At 37.1% G+C, this 21792-nt stretch overlaps 1 protein-coding gene across 2 annotated transcripts in view; it reads right to left on the bottom strand.

Annotated features, from left to right (window-relative positions):
- CLNK (cytokine dependent hematopoietic cell linker) overlaps positions 1–21217 on the bottom strand; it is a 32159-nt gene extending 10942 nt beyond the window's left edge. The window contains exons 1-11 of one of the 2 annotated variants that reach the window (XM_033513628.1): positions 20066–21217; positions 19044–19093; positions 15399–15433; positions 12840–13002; positions 11053–11129; positions 10748–10793; positions 8483–8511; positions 8146–8165; positions 6573–6701; positions 3692–3719; positions 861–879 (exon numbers count right to left, since the gene is read on the bottom strand). In XM_033513628.1, the coding sequence (XP_033369519.1) occupies positions 861–879; positions 3692–3719; positions 6573–6701; positions 8146–8165; positions 8483–8511; positions 10748–10793; positions 11053–11129; positions 12840–13002; positions 15399–15433; positions 19044–19068 (571 nt within the window). In that variant the 5' untranslated portion in view covers positions 19069–19093; positions 20066–21217. Of the gene's footprint in view, positions 1–860; positions 880–3691; positions 3720–6572; positions 6702–8145; positions 8166–8482; positions 8512–10747; positions 10794–11052; positions 11130–12839; positions 13003–15398; positions 15589–19043; positions 19094–20065 lie in introns of those variants that run through there. The other variant, XM_033513627.1, reaches the window with a different exon arrangement.
- Between the last annotated feature and the right edge of the window lie 575 nt (positions 21218–21792).

Here is a 21792-nt window from a genome sequence, read left to right as displayed (position 1 = left end):
AACATTTGGGCTAGTACTGAATGTTACATGGGGGACATTACAGGGTTTGCTGATGCCAAATATGGCTTAACATAATAGTAAATCATGTGGAATGTTGAAGTAGAAGTATGTGGAGAGTTCATAAATCCTTTTTATAGGACAGGATAGGCATTGATTTTATTAATGCAGTCAATTCTATTTCTTGCTGAAAATCAGGAAATGGTGCCTTAATCCACAAAAGGAAACGCCAGAGGAAATTATGAACTTATTAACACAAAGTGTAAACAGCATGAAAGCCATGTACCCTGTATCTATCTTCAAAGCATTTTGGAGTAATGTTGTTTGTCATGGACCTTTGTGCATGTGGACACAGTGAGTGGTTTAAGCCATTTTTTCAAAGCTGTATGTACATCTAAAGAACTGACATGTTTTTAAAACTTTGGAGGTTTCAATTTTTTTTTTTAATTTTTTTTTAGCTTTAAAAGCCTAAAGATTTTCAAAAACATTATTTCAAAATTCTCACCGTCAAATAATGGTAGAACAGCAAGATTGAGAGAAGTGATATCCTCTGTGCAGATCTCTTTTGGACATCCTTCTCTTGGTTTTTTAGGCACCAGCACTCTTATGTTCCCCAAAACCTGAGGACATTTGCTTAGGGCAAATGTGATACCGTGCCTCCCCAAATAGCTGCAGCTAAGGCCAAGTTAAGTTTCCTTTTTTCTGCTGCTCATCAGCAACTGTTGAGGTCTCTTGAACTCTCTGTTCTCAGCAGATGTATACTTAGGGGATGTCTCTTTTTTCAGTTAGAATTTTAATGGTAGAATATTTAGTTTTGGAATATAAAGGAAAGATGACAAATTATTATATTATTAAATACTGACCTTGCTCTCTTCCAGGTGCCTATAATAAAATGATAGCATAGTAAATATTTTTCTTTGGATTCATAACTTGAATTTACTCAAACAGACCCAATTATCCACCAGTTTTAAAATAATTTATTCAATCATTACCTGATCACTTTGTCAAAAACCTGGACTGAATATTGATACCAAGCAGCAATGAGAATTGAACTTCATAGAGGTGTAACTGAACACGTGGTTTACTGCAAAGATCACCATTTCATATAACTATTGTGTATCTGCTTAACTTACAATATAATTTTCCTTTCTTGATCTTGTATTAAATCAAGATTGATTATGGTTAACTGGAGAGACACTATTCAAAGATTAAAATCAGTCACTTACTTTCAGGCTTCTTAACTGACAATGCAATTTTTTTTACTGTCTCGGCAGATATTTCATTCAAAATCACTGTGTGGAGAGTCTTAATCCAAGATATTATGTTAAAAATAAGAATGATAGGTTTCTAAATATCAGAGTTTGACTCCTAAACTTTCACTATATTTCTGAATTATTTTGATTCACAGATCAAAATGATGGGAATATCAATTATTTTGTTTGTTAATTTGATGCGTCTTAAGACTATAACTCAAAAACATTAAAGAGAAAAATAGTTTATTCTTTGTAGATGTTGCGTTTTGAGCCTGCCTTATTAGTTACTTCTCCAATAATGTTTACCTAGGAATTTCAAGTCTTATTCAGGCTGGACAAGACCTAGGCAGGTCCTAGCCCAAGCTCCTGCTTAAAGCATGGAGAGCTGTGAGATGAGACCTGGGGTCTCAGGGCTTTAACTGGCTGGGCCTTGCAAACCTCTCAGAATGCACATTTCACAGCCTCTCTGGGAAAACTCTTTCAGGACACTCATAATTAATTTTACTTCCCTATTTCTGATTAGAATCTTCATAATTTCTAGATTGTTGTCTCTTGTACTTCCACTGTGCACTCTGTAAAGCACCATGCTCTGCCTTTTTGACAGACATCTCTCAGACACTGACTGGCAGCTGTTGGGTTCCCCCAGGCTGTCCCCTCTCTAGGCAAAGGGATCTCATCCCACCAGACTCATTTCACAGGGCAGGTACTGCGTGTCATGGCTGTCCTGGTGACCCTCTCTGCTCTGTCAGCTTCAGCCTTCAGCAGTACTCCGGTGTTGTCCAGTGAGTGATGAGGAAAAGGGAATAGTCCTTATGAGTGATGAGGAAAAGGGAATAGTCCCTTCCCTTGATCTCTTGGCAATGCTGCTGTTGACACAGCTTGATACGCTGTTGGCCTTTATGGCTATCAAGGGTACACCAGTGGCTCATGTTCAGCCTTTGGTCCCCAGGCCCTTCTAAGCTGATCAGAGGGTTTAGTTCATTCTTGGGTAGCATTTTGCCTTTGTTCTTTCCAATTTCAAGAGGCTCCTCTCCTGCAGTGTGTCTGGGTTATGGTGAAGGGCAGTCCTCCTCTCAAACCTATTGATCTACTCTTTGGTGTCTGAAGCCCTGACAAGGGCACACTCTGTCTTCTCTTCCTCCAGGAGGCCTTCATATCCATATGAATGGGAAATGATCAAAATTAAATTTTATCTTTTCCATGTCATGAGACACACAGTATTTCTCCCTAAGATGTAGCCAAACTAAGAGCCTGTTAAGAGCTGAAGTATTTGTGCAGCTGTACAGTGTCCAGCCAGAAATATTAATTACATCTGTAAGATATTTATTTTTCTTGGGAGTGTTTTCATTTTTGGTTTGTAATGAATCAGTATCCAAGGCAAAAGGTTGGTTTTTTTTTTAAATATTGTCTTTCTTGCCAATATATCATTTTTTTTAAGCATTAAGTGTTGATTACAATATTGCTATCAAACCATGTTTTTGTCACCATCTTTCAAATTAAAGAAGCATCTAACCAAGAGGAGTGAGGTTTGGAGCAGTCTCCCAGTCAGAACTGGAGAAGGAAAACTCAATGGATTTAGAAGTTAGACAAGTCTGTAGATTGTCCTACAGCTTGCTGTGGAAGTAAAGTTGGGATTAACTAGTATAGATTCCTTTCTTCTGTTCCCTTTAATGAGAAAAAAAATTAAAACCAATTCAGTAGGAACACATTAGTGAATGAAGTAAAACATTCAGTAAGAAGTTCAAAATGTTATAAATTATAGCCTCTTTCCAAATTTTACAAATATCCCTTAACACTCTGCATGATTGTAGGGACTATCTTAAGTTTTATAGGAAACCACTTATCATAACTAAACTTCCTTTAACCATTTCCTCTGCTTTGCTTCATTGGTCTGAGTAGAGAGTGATTGGGGAAGGAGAGGCAAAAGGGAGCTGGGAGATAGCAGGCACTGTTAAAACTGGATTTAAAATGTATCATATTTAAAATGTTTCATGTTGAAATGGCTCATCTTGTATTTGAACTATTTATATTACATTCATGCTATTACACTGCTCCATTGACCTTATCATTTCAGTTTGCTGCTTGTAAAAAGTTTGTGGCATCTGTCTGAAAGAGAGTGTCTCCTGCTGCTCGCTCTTCACAGGCATGCACATCAGGCACTTAGGAGAGATGTTTTATGTGGAAGGTTGGATAGGTAGCTTTGCACTATGTTTTTATGTTTTTATTTATTCAAACAAATTCAGAAACTTAGCCCATTCAGGAAGTAGCAGTATTGAAACTGCAACACACATTAAAGATGGATACTTCTGTGACACAACGCTAATATGACTCATAGTTTTTTTTAACTTGATAGGCTAAAATACTATTACAAGAGAGGCTGTGTAGCTGTGGAATGTGTTTGGCTTTTATGGTCCTAATACATACACAAAATGAATACTTACTTTATTTGATTCCTTAACAGATGAGTGTCTGGAAAAGAAAGAATAATATACAAAACATTTAAGTATGATAAAAAAAATCACTTTGGGTACATGATGATGATTACATCATCACTGAAAACTAACAGCCCTTTACAAGGGAAGGATTTTGTTACTGCTGTAGAAGTTCAGAGGCTGGTTATTTTTTTATATGAATTATTTTCAGGAGAACTGTCTTGGACTTCCTTAAAAAAAAGAATAGTGTCCACTGAATTCAGTATGGTATAATACAACTTTGTTAAGGATTTACACTGGGGAAAAAGAGGAGCATCAACTTCAGCACTTTTCATCTCATGCCAAAAGGTCTTATTACACACTTTAGAGTCAGCCATAAATGGAAGTAAGTTCCTTGAAGACTGAAGAACTTAAAAAATGAAACACTCATGGAGCTGAGAGGAAAAGAGGTGCAAACCAGGGAAAGAGGAGTAGAAAATGTTCCTCATAGACCTGATTAAGTAGGTGTTAAAGTATTTTTCTGCTTTCTCCTGATATGCCTGATTGACAGCAGTATCATCCTTTCCCTGGAAGGAAATAATCTCCCTGCAAAAAAATATGGACAAACACTGATGTCTTCCATTAGATGTTTTGGTTATGATGAAAGCTTACACTTTTTAGCAGTGTGTATCTCCTAATAAAAGAGACAGAGGACCAGATTTTACAAGCTATTTAGCTGCGTAAGGTGTGAATAAGCTTCTGGTAATTTTTGGAAGGCACTGAAATTTAGTTCCTTTTTAGCCTGTCTCCTGGATTGAATAAATATGGCAGTGAGATGTTTTGCTCAATCAGTCAGAAGACAAAAGGAAGATCTGGTACAGGAAACCCTGGGAGCTATTTTTCAATGGTGACAAGGGCTCTCTTCTTCGTGCCTGTGTTGAAAGCATTGATCAGCAGGGAGACCTGAAGCAAGAAATTTGGGAATTATCTGTATTATTCAAGAAGGCTAGGAGAAAGGAGAGGAACTGTTTTGGTTTGGATAGTTGTTTTTGTGTTAGTTTCTTCAATTTGTTAGCTTGGTCTGCAGGGCCATTACTTTATGTGTGAAAGCCCATATTCAGGACATTGGGTGTGTGGTAAAGTTCTGTGACATTAAAGATGTGTTTGCAGGGCTGGCCTCCACCTCCAAGGCCCTTGATGGCCTCCTTACCACGGGCATATAAAAATTTCAATCATACCAGAGCTTCTAAGATACATTCCAAGACCCTGCACTTGCCTATTTTTTTATGAAGATATTTTTTAGAGTGTATAAATAATGATGTGTTAAATTTTGTAAGTCTTCCAAATTTTGTTGGAAAACAGGACTTGCATTCCTAAATCACATCTGTGGTTGGACAGCTTTGCTTACAGTCTAGCAAAGGACTGTAAGCTGTAGTGCTGTACTCCTTCCCTCTGCAGCTCATATGTATGTTTTCTCCTTACAAAGCTGTAACTGGACTGAGGATGGGTAAGAAATATTTTGAGTGAAGTGCTTGTGGGAAATTTGTCAAGTGCCTTTCCCAAATATTGTGTGGTCTTATTCTGTTCCACTTCGGCCTTACTCAAGTGATAAAACCCCTAGTACAATAGACATGGCATGTATTTATATTGCAGAATTTGGCTTTACAATAGGACTTTTTAAATCCAAGTGCTCTGAATACTGATATCTGCTGGCAACACAGATTATAACATTTCTCACAAAACTTTCAATCTGTGCTGCCCTGCCAAGGGAGGAGATCAGTCAGGTCTTGCATCTGAATATGAAGCTACTTCATATTAATAAAATGTCTTAGCAGCCATCAGCTTTTGGAACCTAATCCATGAAAAAATTTAAGCACCATTCAGGAAAAAAACCCACCCCAACAACCAATTAGAGCTCACTCATTAAGTATATAGTTAACCTTAGCAAAAGATTGTCTGCTTGATTTGTAAGCTTATTTTCCCCCCAAGGGATTTGAAGTGACCTCTGTAAAATGAAGCAAAATTCCACCCTGATGAGCTGAAACTGAAATCATTTAAGGAAGGATGGACAAGATGGACACAGCTTCTGGCTGCTATGGGTTTTTGTCAAGAGTCATTTGAGCATCATACCCTGTGTCCCCTGGATTTGTGTCATTCCTCTTCCCAGCATGTGCCCAACACTGTGGCCCGTTAGGAATGTGCATTTTGGTCAGACAGCAAGAGCACATGTACATATGTGGCAGTGAGCAGAGTGTGTTTGTGCTCACCTGGCCAGGCACGTGTTGTGTGGAAAAAGCCACCACTCCTAACGTGCTGTAAGCCTGTGCAGGGTCATAGAGCTGGGCACAAGTGGTTTGTGCTTCAGGTGGCTCATCCTCACTGCCATGTCAGGATGCTGGATGGCCACAGGCCTTGTGTGGCTGAGGAGTGCAAAATGGAAAGGGCAGGAAGTGATTTGTAGCCTGAATCCATTGGTCTCATGGGCTGAAGCCAGACTTCTGCCTACAGATGAGTCATTTCTTTTGCTGGATGTAATGTCTTTGGGATGTGGAGTATATTTCCCCATCACTTGATTCATTAACTGTGCTAAGTAAATAGCATTTTTGTACTTAAAAGTGATTGCAGGACCTGTAAATATTATTAAAAAAAATAGGATAAATCTTAAAGTGTTTGTGAAAATTCTATCTACTTTTCTACTCCTTTATGTCTTTACCATTATTTTGTCAGGTTTTTTTTTTAAAAAAATGCCAGTGTCACGTTATACTAAATACCACTTCTCTCAATTATTCACAGCTGTCTAAAGAATAACTTTCTTAAGTAAAAGCAGAGGTGTGATGGAGGTAAAATTTTGTGGTTTGAGCAGGGAGAATGTTTTGATTCTCAGGGAACGAAGATGAGGAATGCACTGTACCTTGTGACTTCTGCTGATGTTGGAAAGGTGGGATCTTGGCTGAGTGTGTTCCTCTTGTGAAAGACCTGGCTGCTTATTCTTGGCTCTGGAGGAATGGGCTGATACTGCTTTGGCAGCATCTTCAGAGGCCTAGAGAAGTCAAAAGGAGAACTTGAAGAGCTAATAGAGAATAAAGGATGTGCAGGGATTGTGAAGAACTTTAAAGTACAAGTTGTAGAAGTAAGTGACTGGAATTTTCTGAGAGTATTTCAATGTATTTGTGCTGAGCCAGATCCAGCTCTTCAGGGCCCTTCAACAGCAATAGTAATATTGGATAATATTCTACATTTGCAAGATGTGACTACGCTCTGTTTTGTGCCACTAAATGGTGCTTGTGTGTGCCAAGTACAGCTCTGCAGTGTGAGTATTTCCAGGTGGGTATGGCTGTGTATATGGTCCAGCCAGGGAACACTGCAGTTTCAGACACAGAGAGGAAAATGTTCTTCATCCCAGAAAAGTCACAGGTAACATGGCCTGCTGTTTTCTGAGGGATGTGGGCGTGCCCTGTGCTCTGTGACTGGGCAGTCACAGCCCAGCTGTGACTGGAGAGGTTTGGCTGGACAAAACTGGAGGTGGGTGCATCCAAGGTGCCTGGCAGAACTGCCTGCAGTGGTGGGCTCCTGGGCAGGGAGCCTTGTGTGTTTGCACAGCACATACCCAAATTAAGTCAAGTGAGAGAATGAAGAACCATTCTGGCCACCATAATACAAACAAACAAATAGTGAAATTTTATAGAATAATGGATTGAGAAGGTTCTTATTCCTGCACCATTACAGTTTTGAATTTGTAAAATTTTACTGCCCTTTTATGCCATTTCATATTTTTTAGAATCAAATCTAAATAAGTAATGCTAATCATATTTTAAATTTTTTTATATTTTTTAGATCAGTCAGTGTAGGCATGGAGGAATAAACTTGACATTCCTAGATGACCTTAAAAAATCCTAAAAAAAGGATTTTTTAAAATTATAGCAGTTATTATTTGAGGTTGACCAAATCAAGAAGCAATTAATTTTTTATTTGTGGACATATTATAGAAAAATACATTTTTGGAGTAGATCTTGGTCTATCTTCTGTTGGGAGTAAGTGGAAATATGCCAGTTGATTTCTATGCATGATTTATATGTGTAGCAAAAAGTATTGGCAAATTGATGTAAGTGAGAATGAAGTCAATATTATCACAGTGAACAGAGCCTAAGGCACCAATAAAACTGGTGGAATATTTTTTTTTCCCCAGTAATTTATATCTGGGTTGATCCAGATTCAATATTTCTGTGTTTTTGACTTGTCCATGGGCACGGCCAAGTCGGTTTCGAAGATGCAGGCCTGAACTCCTGCTATGAATACTTAGAGCTCATGCTTTGTTTTCCCTAATTCCATATCAGAACCTGTAAGTCCAAGGAGAGCCAGCAGTAGAAGGATGCTGGCTCACTTCCAGTCACCTCATTACCATGAGCAGCACAGATGGATGTGAGCATTCATTAGCACTGGGTTCCCTGGGGACCTCAGGTAAGTGATCTCTGATGTGATCTTACCGTGGGGGAGGTGTAGGCTCCTGGAAAAGAGAGGAAACAAAAATCTCTGTAAGCGTTTTTTTCCCCCCTTGGTTTACTCGAGAGAAATGTGAAGAATTTAGATTAAGTGTCAAAGGGTTTATGTGCTCTACAGCACAAAACATCATGCTATAACATGCCATTTTAAAATCACTGAGGAATAGAAGACATCCTCATGTGAGTACAAGTGAGTGAGATAATGTAGGACTGCACATAGGAGTTCTCTTTTCCTTTAGCTAGTGCTAGCAAAATGGCAGCCTGCTTTTAAAAATCTATTAAATGGCAGTAAAAATTGTAATTGATGAGAGATGCTGCTTACCTGATATCCATGTGTTTTCATTCTTCCTCCTAAAAATAATTACAAATAATTCTTAGTAGAGTGCTACCCATATAATTCATAAATGAAGTTACAGCTTTATTCTGATGTTATTATTATGGGCAGTCCAACTCCATTCCTTGTCTTCCCCTGGCTCTACCTCCAGAACTCTGCTCTTGCTTTCAGAATGAAACATTTGAGGGTGATGTTTATTCAGGTACTGTAAATTTAAATATTTTTCAGAGACTTTGTAAATATATATATATGCTTATTGAGTTAGGAAGACATTTTTTGTCTGTTTTTATATTTATATAGAAATTTATAAAAAATACTGAAAACCAATGAAATCAGTTCTATTTTTTTCCAAAAATACCAAAATATGATTGAATATTTAACATCTTACTAATTCTATTTTTATTATGATTTTATTACTATTTACCATCTTACTAATAAAAAAAAATCTTGCTTTATTTTTGCTATATTGAAATTATTTTCATAAGTTCTACGTGCTGAAATCCTAACTAATGCAAATGACATGCAGCAGATCTCAAGTTCTCCTTCATCTAAACCATAGCAAATTGCTCTGAATAAAATAATGATACTGTAAACGTTTAACATTTCTAGAAAATACTGCTGAAAAAAGTCTTCTGTGCTATTCATGCCATCTTGTGGCAAGGCTACTTAATAACACTGGGCATGAGAAAAAATGTTAGGATATATTTAGAAACGGTGTGGCTATTATCTAAAAATAATAATGTCCTCTATAAGCACTATTCACTCAGGAAGTACTAAAAATATATATCAGTTGTGTTCTCAAACACTGGAGTTTGATTTACCTGCCTGCACTGGCTATGGTTCATCTTAACATCAGCACACATCACATGGAGACATGTAAAACCAACCTACTAAGTCCTGGTGGAATTCAAAGCTTTAGATCAACTGGCAAACTGTCCTTGCCTACTGATTTCTGTGGATTTTGAAGCTGGCTTACTCTAATTTTTCTCAGTTCAGTTTTTTTCCAGGCTACATGGGGATTTGATCACAGGAATCAATCTAAACTTTCATTTTCAAACTGTATAGTGCTTACTTCCTCATCATCTGTAGGAATTATTTCTCTACATTTTGCATTACAGTGTGAAATAAGAGGGGATAAAAAGCAAATGCTGTTTTGCATGGAATTCTTTGAGTTATTTTTCTGGCTGATCAAATTATACTACTTCGTAAAAATCAGCTGTTACAGCAAACACAAAAGGATCACATTATCTTGGCTTGGCAGTTGCAGTCTATTTAACCACATTACCTTATGGTTCAAAGATTTGAAAATGGTAAGATAAAAAATACCATTTCTTTTCAAAGATAATCAGATATTTAATCCTTCAGTAGCTGACTTCATGATGTACTGCTACATCCAAAGTTAATTAAATATAAAAAAGTGTATAGAAACCTGATTTAAAACAATCTTAAAATGGAGTAAAACTCAATCAGAGGATTTAATATTTGGACACTTCCTTAGATTATTGAACAATAAGATAGTCTCTGATTTCAGCGCAAGAAACAGAACAAAAATTAAAGGTACATTTTGGACTCAAAATTAAAGGATTTTTAATTTAAAGTAAATTTAGGGTTAAATGTAAAGCAGCAGAGGAAAAAATATGCTAGGTGATGTACCACACAATTAACATATCCTGAGTAGGTGAACATTGTCAGAGAGCCCTTTTAATAGTCACCCCCCTAGGATGTAAGTCCTTATTGGGAATTGCTGAAGTTGGTATTACTAGTTAAAAATAGTTATTAGATTATGTTTTACAATATATTCATGGAAAAAAAACAGAGAAGGATAGGGAGTGAAAAAGAAGTACACTGTGAGAAGTAAAGCACAACAGGTTTTTGTAGACTTTTGGTGGAAATGTTCAGGGGACATTGGCTTCTCCCTGCCCCTTTTGTCCTTACAATATGGTGAAAAGGAAAATCTGATTTTTAAACTGAAGAGGTTTTTTCCTCCCCCTGTAGGAACAGGAACTCCTGAGATAAAATATGTCTCCTTCTGTAAATAATTACTTCAGTGTTTGATAGTTGAAAGAGTTGCAAAAATTTGAAAAAATTGCAAAATTTGCAGGATGATTGCTTTGGAAAGCAGCTGCTGTTTTGAAAACTGTGTCTGTTATATCACATATGATCTCTGCCTAAGTACAGAAGGTAAATGTGGAAGTAACAATTGCTATTTCTGTTTGCAGAAATGGGTAGGTTTGTTTGGCTTTTTTATTATACCTCTTACATTTGGCACTGTTCTCCCCTCCGGATCAAGTGTGCAAATCTGTTAATAAACCAGAATAAAGATGTGATGTTAGTCATCATTCCTGTAGCTATGGCCAGTAGAAGGGGCACTGCTCCTGGCTGGGATGCCTCTGAGACCCAAGGGAAAGCAAGAGGCAAGGGCATCGTGCAAAGTGAAACAGGAACAGCTCACAGGAACTTGGGCCAGTGATGTGGCTAAGATTTTAAATAGCCTGCACTTTGGGGGTATTACAGAAAAGGGAAATCAGTTGTGAATACAGTTTAGTATCTTTACTTACAGCTGAGTGTTGAAGGGGCTGAGATGGGTGCTCGCTCGCTGGGGAAGTGGTACCTGAAGGCCTTAAGCAACGTTTGTCTGCAAAAGAGGAAGAGAAATCAAACCTGAGTAATTCAGTAATATGATGTTTGAAAAAGGAGGGGGTCTTAATGTTCAAAATGTGTTTTTCAGGTCAGGTCTCGCCATTTTCATTGAAATTTTTTTTTCTTTTTTTCCCCTCGGACTTTAAAACCCTTTTAGCAGCTGTATTGAGGACATAAGTATGACCCTGGTAGTACCCTTATGGTTAACCTCCCCACTGTGGTTATAAATAAGAACCTTCACAAGCTGGTAAACAGTTAAGGCAGATATTTGACCTTAATTGTGGTTAGATTACTGAATTTGTGTTTCATGTGAACCTTTACTCTTGGCAATGCTGTCGTATTGTCCTGGTTTTGTGACTGTTGTAGGGGTTTTATTCTCTAGGTAGTATTTTAATTTTTACTTTAGCTTTTAATAAAAACTGTGTTCCTGGACAACAAAAAGAAGTGTTCATGTTGTATACTAACATGTCTTTCAGTCATTAATTTTACATCTCAAGGGCATTTTGACTGTATTTATCTGGAAAAGATGTTAAAGATGATAGCATTGAATTTTACCCTTCTGAAATACATTTTCAGTCCTTTCCTCGCTCTTGTATCTTTTCACATTATAGTTATTGGGCATAATACACAGACAAAAAACAGGTTTTTGTTTATTGTGTTTTACCTGAAATCACAAAACAAAAACTAAGACTTTTGGCTATTTCAGGACAATCTTACATGAGCAACAAGAGATGCTGACTGCTAAATGAAAGTTTTTCCTACTAAGATAAAAACTGTATTTGGAATTCACTTCAGGTTTCCAAATAAAATGGACAAATTAGTTTTGGAACATAATGTAAATATCTGGTTGTTCAGACTGATTGTGATCCTTTCACACACTGATAAATTTACTCACTTCAAAATCCATCTATTTGTTTAGACATCAAACAAATTTCCACAAAAAATGAGTAGCAAAATGTCATTGCTGACTTTGATGTGAACTGGAGCGAGCTAGCAGGTTTATAGTTTCCAGCCTTTCTCAACTAGGATTCCCCCCCGTTTTTTTAACTATTTAAAACCTCTAGACTGTTTATGTTGGGTTGGAGCAGTGCACAGCTAGGATGACATTTCACTTCCATAAATGGGATATTAATTGGCTCTGTATGTTTAGACATTAAATGTTACTTAGAATAGCTTTAGTAAACCAAAAGGTGATTAATGCAGCTACCTTACAAGGTTAAGAATGCTTGAGAAATACACTCAAAGTAATTGCTTATTACTGCTATTTAAAGCATCAGAGAACACCTTTAGAAAGAATATTACATTATCATCTGGAGGAAACTTTAGTGTGTTCTTTAATATGTTTCCCATCTTAAAGGTTTCTAGGCTTAAATAGCAGTGAGATTTTCTGAAATGGCCGTGGGTTTGATCAGCCAGATTTTGCACATTCCATGTGGAATGGGATAATAGAATTTATCCCATGAAGGTAATACTAAAATTAAAAAGTAGTGTGTACTTATTAATTTAGTATAATTTAATGAAAATCAGGGTAACTGTTGAATACAAAGAAGGAGACAAAGCTCTTCTATGTTTTTGCCTACCAGTGTTATTTGCCAGTTGAACCATTTAATTAAAAAAACCAAACATCTGGACTGAAAATTCCAAGTCTGTAATGTTCCTATATAATTCTAGGTTTTGCTCAGTTTCCACAGACAGAAAATGTTACCTGCATATTCAGATTCTTGTAGAGGTTTGGCAGGGAGGATTCTCAAAGAATCCATGGCCTCCAGCATTGAAGAACTTACAGTCTCGTACATATTTTCCTCCTCATCGGATAGCTTGGAGGAAAACTGTAAGTCACTCTTGCCCTTCATTGTCAAGTATTTGCTCTGGATAGAAGAAGAGATACACAGATCATACAAATAAATTTAAGTTCAAGATTGATTTCAGTGTAGAAATATGATTGCCGTAACCAGACATTTTGGTGCATGGGAAATTTACTGATGGAAACTGAAGGGTTGGACAGTAGTTGAGGAAGTGGTTTGAGTTCCTAAATTTTTAATTTAGATTCATGAAATAGCCATTTGGGAGACAGTTTAATGTCTCTCTGAATTTTGCCTCTCTGCTTTTGAAACATAATGAGAGTGTTTAATTTATGATCATTGCAGACATTTGAAACTGTATCTTTTATTTTAATATTATCCATGTGGTATTTGTATTGTACTGACTGTTTACATATGTTACTTGCAAGAATGTATTAACTAGCTCATCACAAATGTCATGCTTCAAAATAAAAACATACGGTGTTTTGGGGAATTTGTGCTAACAAATGTGCAGTCCCAGTGAATGTGCTAGTGAGTATGTACTGAACAGTGGAGTCCATGGAAATATGGTGCTGAGAGTGACTCAGGATGTCTCTGGATGTGTCCATACACTTGTATGGGTTTGTTCAAGGTTGTGTTCTGGAGTGCTGCTCCACCCTTCGTCCTCACTGTTCACTCACTGAAACATAACTGCTGGCTCCATGTATATGTAACGTGTACTCCATGCCTCTGGAAGTCATCTTTTGTTACCAACAGTGTAGGTGCATCCATGCACTTGGATCTTTGATGTTTCTTTTATTCTCAGATTTATTCCCTGATGTTTGTTTTATTCTCATTAGTAATGGGGAGTCCATAGCTTCCTGATGTATCTTTTTCTACCACTTTCAGTTCATGCTTTTTCTCTTGAGTGCTAAAATTTAAAACAATTTGTTTTACTCTCCAAGGACACTAAAAAAATTGATTACTGTCCACTTTATTTCAAACTTTATTATGCTAATGCCTATAATTATATATATATATATTTATTCTTCTCACTAAGCAAATATACTTTAAATCTTTCCTGTATTGTCAACCAGAGACAAAAAGACTTTGAATCTCATATCCCCAGTGTTACTTTCCTGTGAGCTCACTCCAGGTTTTACACATCTTTGTTACAGCATGAGCAGACCTCCAGGAGGTGTTCTTTACAGTACATTGCAGGGTGAGGTTTGTCCTTGTGACAGTACATAAAAATGTCACCACACCCTAGACAGACCCCTGCAGGGTACCTGGGTTTTCAGGCTCTTCTCTGAACAATTTTTTCCAGTTCCACAGCAGACTACTGTCAGCTAGGCTGAGAGTGGCTATCTTTCCAATCAGTTGTGCAAGCACTTTCATCTGAATGAAAGGCACTTTCAACTAGACCAGGCATGTACTTGTGAGAATGTCTTCTGGGAAATATCAGAGGTGCAATAAAAATCAATATATATTACATTTACTGTTTTGTTTTTCATTATTGTAGTCATATTTCTGCTGAAAAGGAAATTACTTTTAGTTTGAGGAGTTGATGAGATGTTCATCATGTTCAGATTAACAATTCTTTGCATAATCAGATCTATTATTTCCAAAATATGCTTTCAGATTGTTTAATAGTTTCTCCAGGTACCAGATAAATCCTCAGGATTTACTTTCTTTCTTGGAAGAAATTGCAGTAACCACTGTTCTTTTCCAAAATTTTAGGAACTCGGGACCCTGGAGAATTCTCAAAGATAATAAATTAATATCTCAGAAATTTCTTAAATAATTATTTTAAGTGTCTTAGTATAAGTAAATAATTTCCTGACCATTCTTTCCCACTCTCCTCTGTGCTATTTTTGCCTTCTATTTGGTATTAATTTCATGCAGTATCTGATTGTTATTAATCATTCTGTGAAATCTGAAGCAGTCAAAGTATCGATTGCATCAATCTTCTTTAGTCATCCTTTATTTGTCCAACTTTACTATTAAAACATAGATCTGTGCTATATTTTCATCCTTCTGTGATTAAAAAGGTATTTACACTCTTTTCTTATATGCCTGAACTGAAACTCAAACCCAGATTTCGGATACAAATGGAAAGACATTGAAATGTCCACTGTTTGTTTTTCAGCTTTGATTTGTATTGCTTACATATTTAATATTGAGATTTATGACTTACATCCTTGTTCAGCTTAACTTCTGTTATTTTTACCTGATCTTATGATAAAGGTGTATTTTAGATTCAGCCCATAGATGGAGAACTGGCAAGTGAGTCACTTCTCCAGTCTAGATCCTACTAAAAAGAAGTAAAAGTTCTCATCTGTATTTCACAATTCTCATTCCTTATTTTGCATTAAAATCCAGTGATGAATGCATTTTTTGTTAGTATTATAGCCCAAGTGATATTAACATACATCAGGAAGTGACAAAAAGGTAAAATTTTAGAAAGAACATGTGGTACTTACAGAATTATAGGTGTTAGCAGGAATAGTTCTCTTTTCTGCATAAAATGGAGAAAAGCTGTCAGCAGGTCCCATTCTGTAGTAAATTATACAGTAGCTAATACTTATATAATCTGCTAACTGCAGATTTTAGAGTATTTGTTTACGGTATTTTAGAGATACTGAAAAGAGGACATGAAGCAGGTCCAGCCATGAGTTTGTGGACCTACACAACGCATGAGGAAGTAGCTGTGTGGAAATGGGATTCACAATCATGAGCATGTCTAAGCCTGCCCACCAAAAACACCTAAAGAAGGATGTGCTTGAAATCCTCTCTCTCTCCTGAGTTTTGCTTCTTGGTGCAGAACTTTGAGATCTATGGGATTCCTGTCTGGAAATCCCTCTGTGGATAGAAAAGTGTTTTTGTTCTCTTTGTAGCAGAAGAAAACCCCAGATCTGAGAAGACTCCAGCTATCAGGCTATATATAAACTGTTCTTGGTGGTGTTTGTCTGTCCAGGAAGCTGTCTCATGGTGTAGCCAGGAGAGCCTGAGCTGCAGGGCCCAAGAGCTGGTGAGCAGAGACTCCCAGCTTCTGCACTTAACCTGATCCACACATTTAATCCAGTGACTCTTTAATGCAGAACAGCCATGGTGTGACCTTGCCTGGTATGTGCTCCTGTTCTGGACTGTTTCAGTCCTTTCTTAGGCTACCTGTAACATCACAAATCTTGCATCTCTGGCTACATTATGGCCCGATTTCAAAAGTAGAGCATGAAAGTCCTTCTATCAAGACCAGCCAATAACAAATAATTACAGCATGTTGTAATGCTTAGAAAAAAAGGGATAATTGTGCACTTAAATACTTTTATGCTAAGGAGAGAGTTAAAACCAGAACTACTTCTTGTCCAGGGGTTGTACCCCATGGCTGAAAGGTGTTAAGGACAGCCAGCATCCCACAGCCCTCCCTTACAGCTGTGTTTTGGAAGAAGCAATTTTCTGCCTAAACACCTTTTTTACATGTCACTCTCCTTCTGTGAGCCTGGTATTGCATATTTTTATATACCCCAGCAGATGGCATTGAACGTTCATTTATTCAATATATGTAGTACCTTAATCTCTTCTCAGAGGAGCATTAATGGGTTACAGGGAATGAGACTTATTCATGCAAGCTACTTGTCTGATTTTCTGTTTAGTTATACTGGTGCTAATAAGAAGTAAGCCTAATTAAAGGTGGTACCAGGATAATGATAAAAAAGACAGTGTCATAATTTGCAGCCTTTGTACTTCTGTTCATAAAAGAAGCATGGTTGTTTTATCCTCAACAGTAAAAAATTAATAACAGTGGTAAACGTCAATGCTATTGCCCATGCATTTCATGGCTTAATGCTAAAAGGGGACTGTTTGACACAAGCCTTTGGGGTGATGTATTGCTATCCAATATTAGTTTACAATTTGATGTCCAGGTCAGTTTATCATCTCTTCTGTAATGCATGAATCACTGGAGCTGGGATGAACTCCATCCTCCTTCTTTCTTCTTAGGCCTCCTTTGCACAGGAGCAGTGAAGGGAGCAGCCCTGGTGCTGCTTTTCCATGGGTCTGCCCTCTGTGTAAGGTATCTGCCCAAATATTTACTCTGTGCTAGCTGAGGAGTGAAAACCAGTGAGAAAACACTCTTCCTGTTATTAAAGAATATAGTTTTCATAATGAAGAAGAATATTTCACTCTGTCAGCCTTGCTGTACATATCAGGCCTTCAAAATGAGAAGTACTGCACACTGTCCAGCTGAGATACTGTCATAGAAGCTAAATCTATCTATCTATCTATCTATCTATCTATCTATCTATCTATCTATCTATCTATCTTGCTGGAACAGTCAATTTTTTATAGAACTGTAGGTTAATTTGAGTTGGTAAGGACCTTTAAAGGTCATCTAGGCCAACCCACCAGCAATGAGCAGAGACATCTTCAAATTTTCTGGCTTTTGCTGCACTGGCTGTTGAACAAGGATGAAAGAGGGCAGAGTCTTTGTGCCAGGTAGCTGCAATCAGCTGGGCCTTCTGGCATAATTTTTTTCACTACAAGCTAAAGATCTAAAGCTGGCACAGGCTAGAGTCTCCTCAAGCTACAGGGACTCATCATGTTTTATTCAGTCTGAAAATTTTTCATTGCTTTGCTGCATTGCCTGTAAAAATGAGAAATAGAGACTATCACTTATAATAATAGTAAGTTGTTATATTTCTGTGGCATACATGTGGGTGTGTTTCTGCCAGTTGACAGAGAATGCTTGTCAAAGGACAAAATGGAAAAAATTATCTTGTCTTTAATTTGCAACAGAATGAGAGTGTGCGTATTTGTGGCAACCTTGACTTTTCATGATGACCTAAAAAAGTTTTGTTTAAAAGGGTGACAGGTTAGGTAGGAATTTTTACCAGCATCAAAAATATAGCTCTTTAAGTGGGAAAGCAGAAGGCAAATCTGTTCCCATTGGCTTCTCTGAATCTGTGAATGCACAGTGGGTTTTTTTAGTCACAGTGGTCTTTCAGCCAGTGGCTATAAGCAATAAAGAATTGTGGGTTGTGATTTAATAAACCCTGTGATCCTGACAGGGATCAGTAGGAAAAAATCCTGAAGCTGGAAATGCTGCAAGGAAGAACTGCATAGACATTTTCAGAGTCACTTTTATACTGCCTTGCCAAAAATTATGATGCAAAACCTTGTCCTGTTCAGGTATACAGGCACCTTCCTTAAGCCTATAGAGGGGCTACATAAATTAGCTTCCTGAATAATAAAGGTTTAAATAGAGTACCAAGTAAAAGATTAGGCAGGTTTCACTTCAGAGATGTGAAAAAGGCATGTGAATAAATTCCAGTTATGGTGGGCATTTGGGCTAAGGTCAGCTATTCATAGACAATAAAAGATTTACAGGTAGATGATAGATTGCTGGGTTTTATTTTCCCCAGAACTGCTTTTTCCAGACCTAAGTCTAAATCGTGTATATTATATGGATATTGAATGCATTTAAGCAAACTTCACATAGCACTATATACATAGGTACATAAAATAAATTTATCTGGCTAGTTGTGCCACTTTTTAGTTAAATAATTTTATATGCTTTGCTTTAAATGTGTCAGCTCATCTACAGTTGGGAACTGCAGTGTCATTTATGAGCAATTTAAATTAGTGCAGTGTTTTACTTTTGAAATTAATGTAGTTTAAACACATGCTTGCTACTGACCATAATCTGTCATGAAAACAGATTTAGAGATCCTATGTCATTGTCTTGTTGTTTTGGAACAGCAAACAGCAAAAAGAGGAGACCTTCAAAGGTAGCAGCAGAGGGAAAAAGGAAGTTCCCTTGGTTACTTTCTAGAAGCCATCAGCCCAAAGTAATGTTTTCAGTCTGCATCAAGAGAATAATTTATTCCTGGCTTTTTGCAGTGTATACCATCAGGAAGCCAAACATTTTTTGGGCACAATGGAAGTTTTTGTTGTCTGCATTAGTGGGTATCCCTTTAATGGGTATCCATTACTTTTCATTTATTCTGCCAATTCATTTTAATGTTTACGATATTAAAATGTTCAGATCTGTCACAGACTTTTACTGAGTAAGCAGTAGGCTACACAGACATCCTATAGTACTTCCTTTTTCAGCAGTGAAAGAATTTTACCTTTTGGATGTACATTTGGATTCATTACTTCATGTATGTTTGGGCAAGATCTAAATGCATAAAAAAAGAAAAAAATTCACTTGATTAAATATTAGAAATTTCCATTGTTCTATGAAACAAAGGGTCCAGTTTAAATTAATGAGTGAAAGTTGCAAGGATAATAAGTACATTTGAGAAATGACTTGGCAGATTTGGAAATTCAACGATCTTGGGTCTAACCATATATTTTTGTTAACTTACAGCTCCAAGTTTGTTGCAGAGAGCTCTACTCATTTTGCAAACATTTGTTTTAGACATAAATATTGTAACAGCCTTATTGCTGCTTTAGGATATTTGGTGTATTGGTGGAGGGATGAGTTTCCTTAGGGAGAGAGGAGCTGAAACTCTCTTTCTGCATGCAGCTGTGCCACTTCACATGGCTCCCTTCCCATTCTGCCAAACAAGTATAACACTTCCCCTAGTCATGATGTGATATTCTTCCATCCTGTTATTGCTCTGCCATGGAGAATATATGAGATATATTGGGTGAGGAAGAACCACATAAGCCTTACTCTGGTGTTGGTTCTCTCACCACGAGCCTCTTTACCCACTGGACTATAGCTCTGTATTAGCCTGTCCAGCAACATTTGTGGATCATTGCAGTAGCAGTATTTAGTATTCAGAAGCAGCATTAAAAGTTATTTTGCAATGAAGATTTGGCCAGAGATCACATTAAGACTACATTAATGCATGCTCACTTTATCATTATCTAAGCATCCCCCCTTGGAATTGCCTGAAGTTTGGGAAATGTCACCACAGACCTCTGAGTTTCAACTAGCCCACTCTTAACAATTACAAAATAATTTAGGTTAGCAGCACCTTTTAAGCACAGGGTGAAGCTGAGTGGTTTCCTGTTCAGTGAGCAAGTGTAAACCACACAAGAGTGTACTAGAGTAGAGTGAGACAATAGCATGGACATATCAATAATAAAACTTTTATTTATGTTACTTATCTGTGATTTTAAAAGTAGTTTATTTACTTACTTGTTTTTTGGCAATACTCTTTTCCTGATGTTTGAGTCTGCTGGGTGATATTCTACTGTTTTTCTGTTGGCTCAGAAAAAGAGTTTGCTGTTAGAGAGCAATAATAAGTGGGTAAGAAGTGCAAGTGCAAACCGAGCTCCAAAACTAATTTTCAAAACTTTTCAATGCACATATGTAAATGATTACCCTCTTCTCTACCTCAAACATTTTCATTCTCTGAATATTTTCCTGATTTTTTTTTTTTCCCCAGCTATTTGGAAAAAAGAACAACGCTTTCCTGCTGAGGGAATGAAAAGCTGGAAACTGAATTCCTGTGTCCACTGTTTTGGTTACATTAAAATAGGGTACTTATTGAATTCAACTGAATAGGAATTAAAACCCAGGGGCACCTATCCAAGATCTCTATTGCTGGTAAAATAGTTGCTAAACAGCAGTGGTGTAGCTACCAAAACAACAGAGCTCAGTTCTCTTGGCCTCTCTGCTTCTGATTGCTCTTGAGCCTTAGAAACAGAACTCCTTATTTTACTCAGGTGAAATAATACTGATTTATAAATCCTTGAAACAAAAACTGAGATGATTTCTACTTTAACCTTTTGACTACTAGACATTTCAGTATTTTCAGCAAAAGGAGTTAGGAATATCTCACAAATAATTCCTGCAGATGGTAATTTTTTTTGGACCTACCCAAACTCATTTAAATGATAGATCTTATAATCAGTGTTGCCAAATCAGGTTTCAGGTTTTCTTTACAAACATGCTCCAACCTATTTGAAACAAACAAACAAAAAAAACCAAACAAAACCCATCCCCCCAAACACTTTAAACAGTATTTAAATGTACACATTGCTAATGACTTTTTCTAAGTGTCATATTAGACAGTTTATTATGGAAATACTAATGGGCATAAATGCAAATATGCAAATTTAAGAAGAATGACAAGATATGTTCTCTTTCAGCAGTGGATTTAGCAGAAGTATGCTTGAGCAGTTACTATAGCTGTAGAGATTTTGGTTAAGTGGTTAAATCTGTACTGCAGTGATATGTCTCTGGAGCATGTGGAATATGAACAGGTAACTGATTTCTGTCATCTCACTGCTCTTTATCGTTCATGTGTAATTTTTCTGACTTTTAAAAGAACAATTTCATTCCTTGCAAAACTCTTCCTCCAGCTCCCCCAAGGCAGTCTGTACTACAAATGCAAAAGGTTGTTGCATGAGTATTATACATACAATGAACATCATTTTTGTGTGTTTGAATTTGCTTCGTCCCTCCCTTCCCCTTCCTGCAGCAAATTTCCCAACATGCACCTACAGAGTGACCCTCTGCAGGTTCTCCTTTGCCTGCAGCAGGGAACTACTTCAGTCTGTTTGGTAGTTTTTGTGTCTGTGTGAGAAGCAGCACTGAGGTTTTACTGCTGTCTCTAGGAGTCCATCAGAACTATGTGCATGTTAATGGTAACTAGTAGCATGGTGGCTTAGGATTTATCAGAAACTTATCATGGCTGAGACCATGAGGACATTTAGGACCTTTTCAATGTTCTGTGTTAATAAAATCCTGACCTTGCTTAAAGAGATGTATTTTTCACCATTTGTGCTTTAAAATACTGCTATGCTATTTTTTAAAATCACCCTATCTAATTAAAGGGCCAAAGCTTCTTCACAGGATTTTCTTCATTCTCTGGTCAACACTACAGCAACATTGTTTCCTCCTGCAAAAGTATGGGATTT

This window comes from Parus major, chromosome 4 (assembly GCF_001522545.3).
Source record: "Parus major isolate Abel chromosome 4, Parus_major1.1, whole genome shotgun sequence".
NCBI classification, from domain to species: domain Eukaryota; kingdom Metazoa; phylum Chordata; class Aves; order Passeriformes; family Paridae; genus Parus; species Parus major.
Note: the sequence above shows the minus strand (reverse complement) of the source record. Positions and strands in the feature narration are given on the sequence as shown.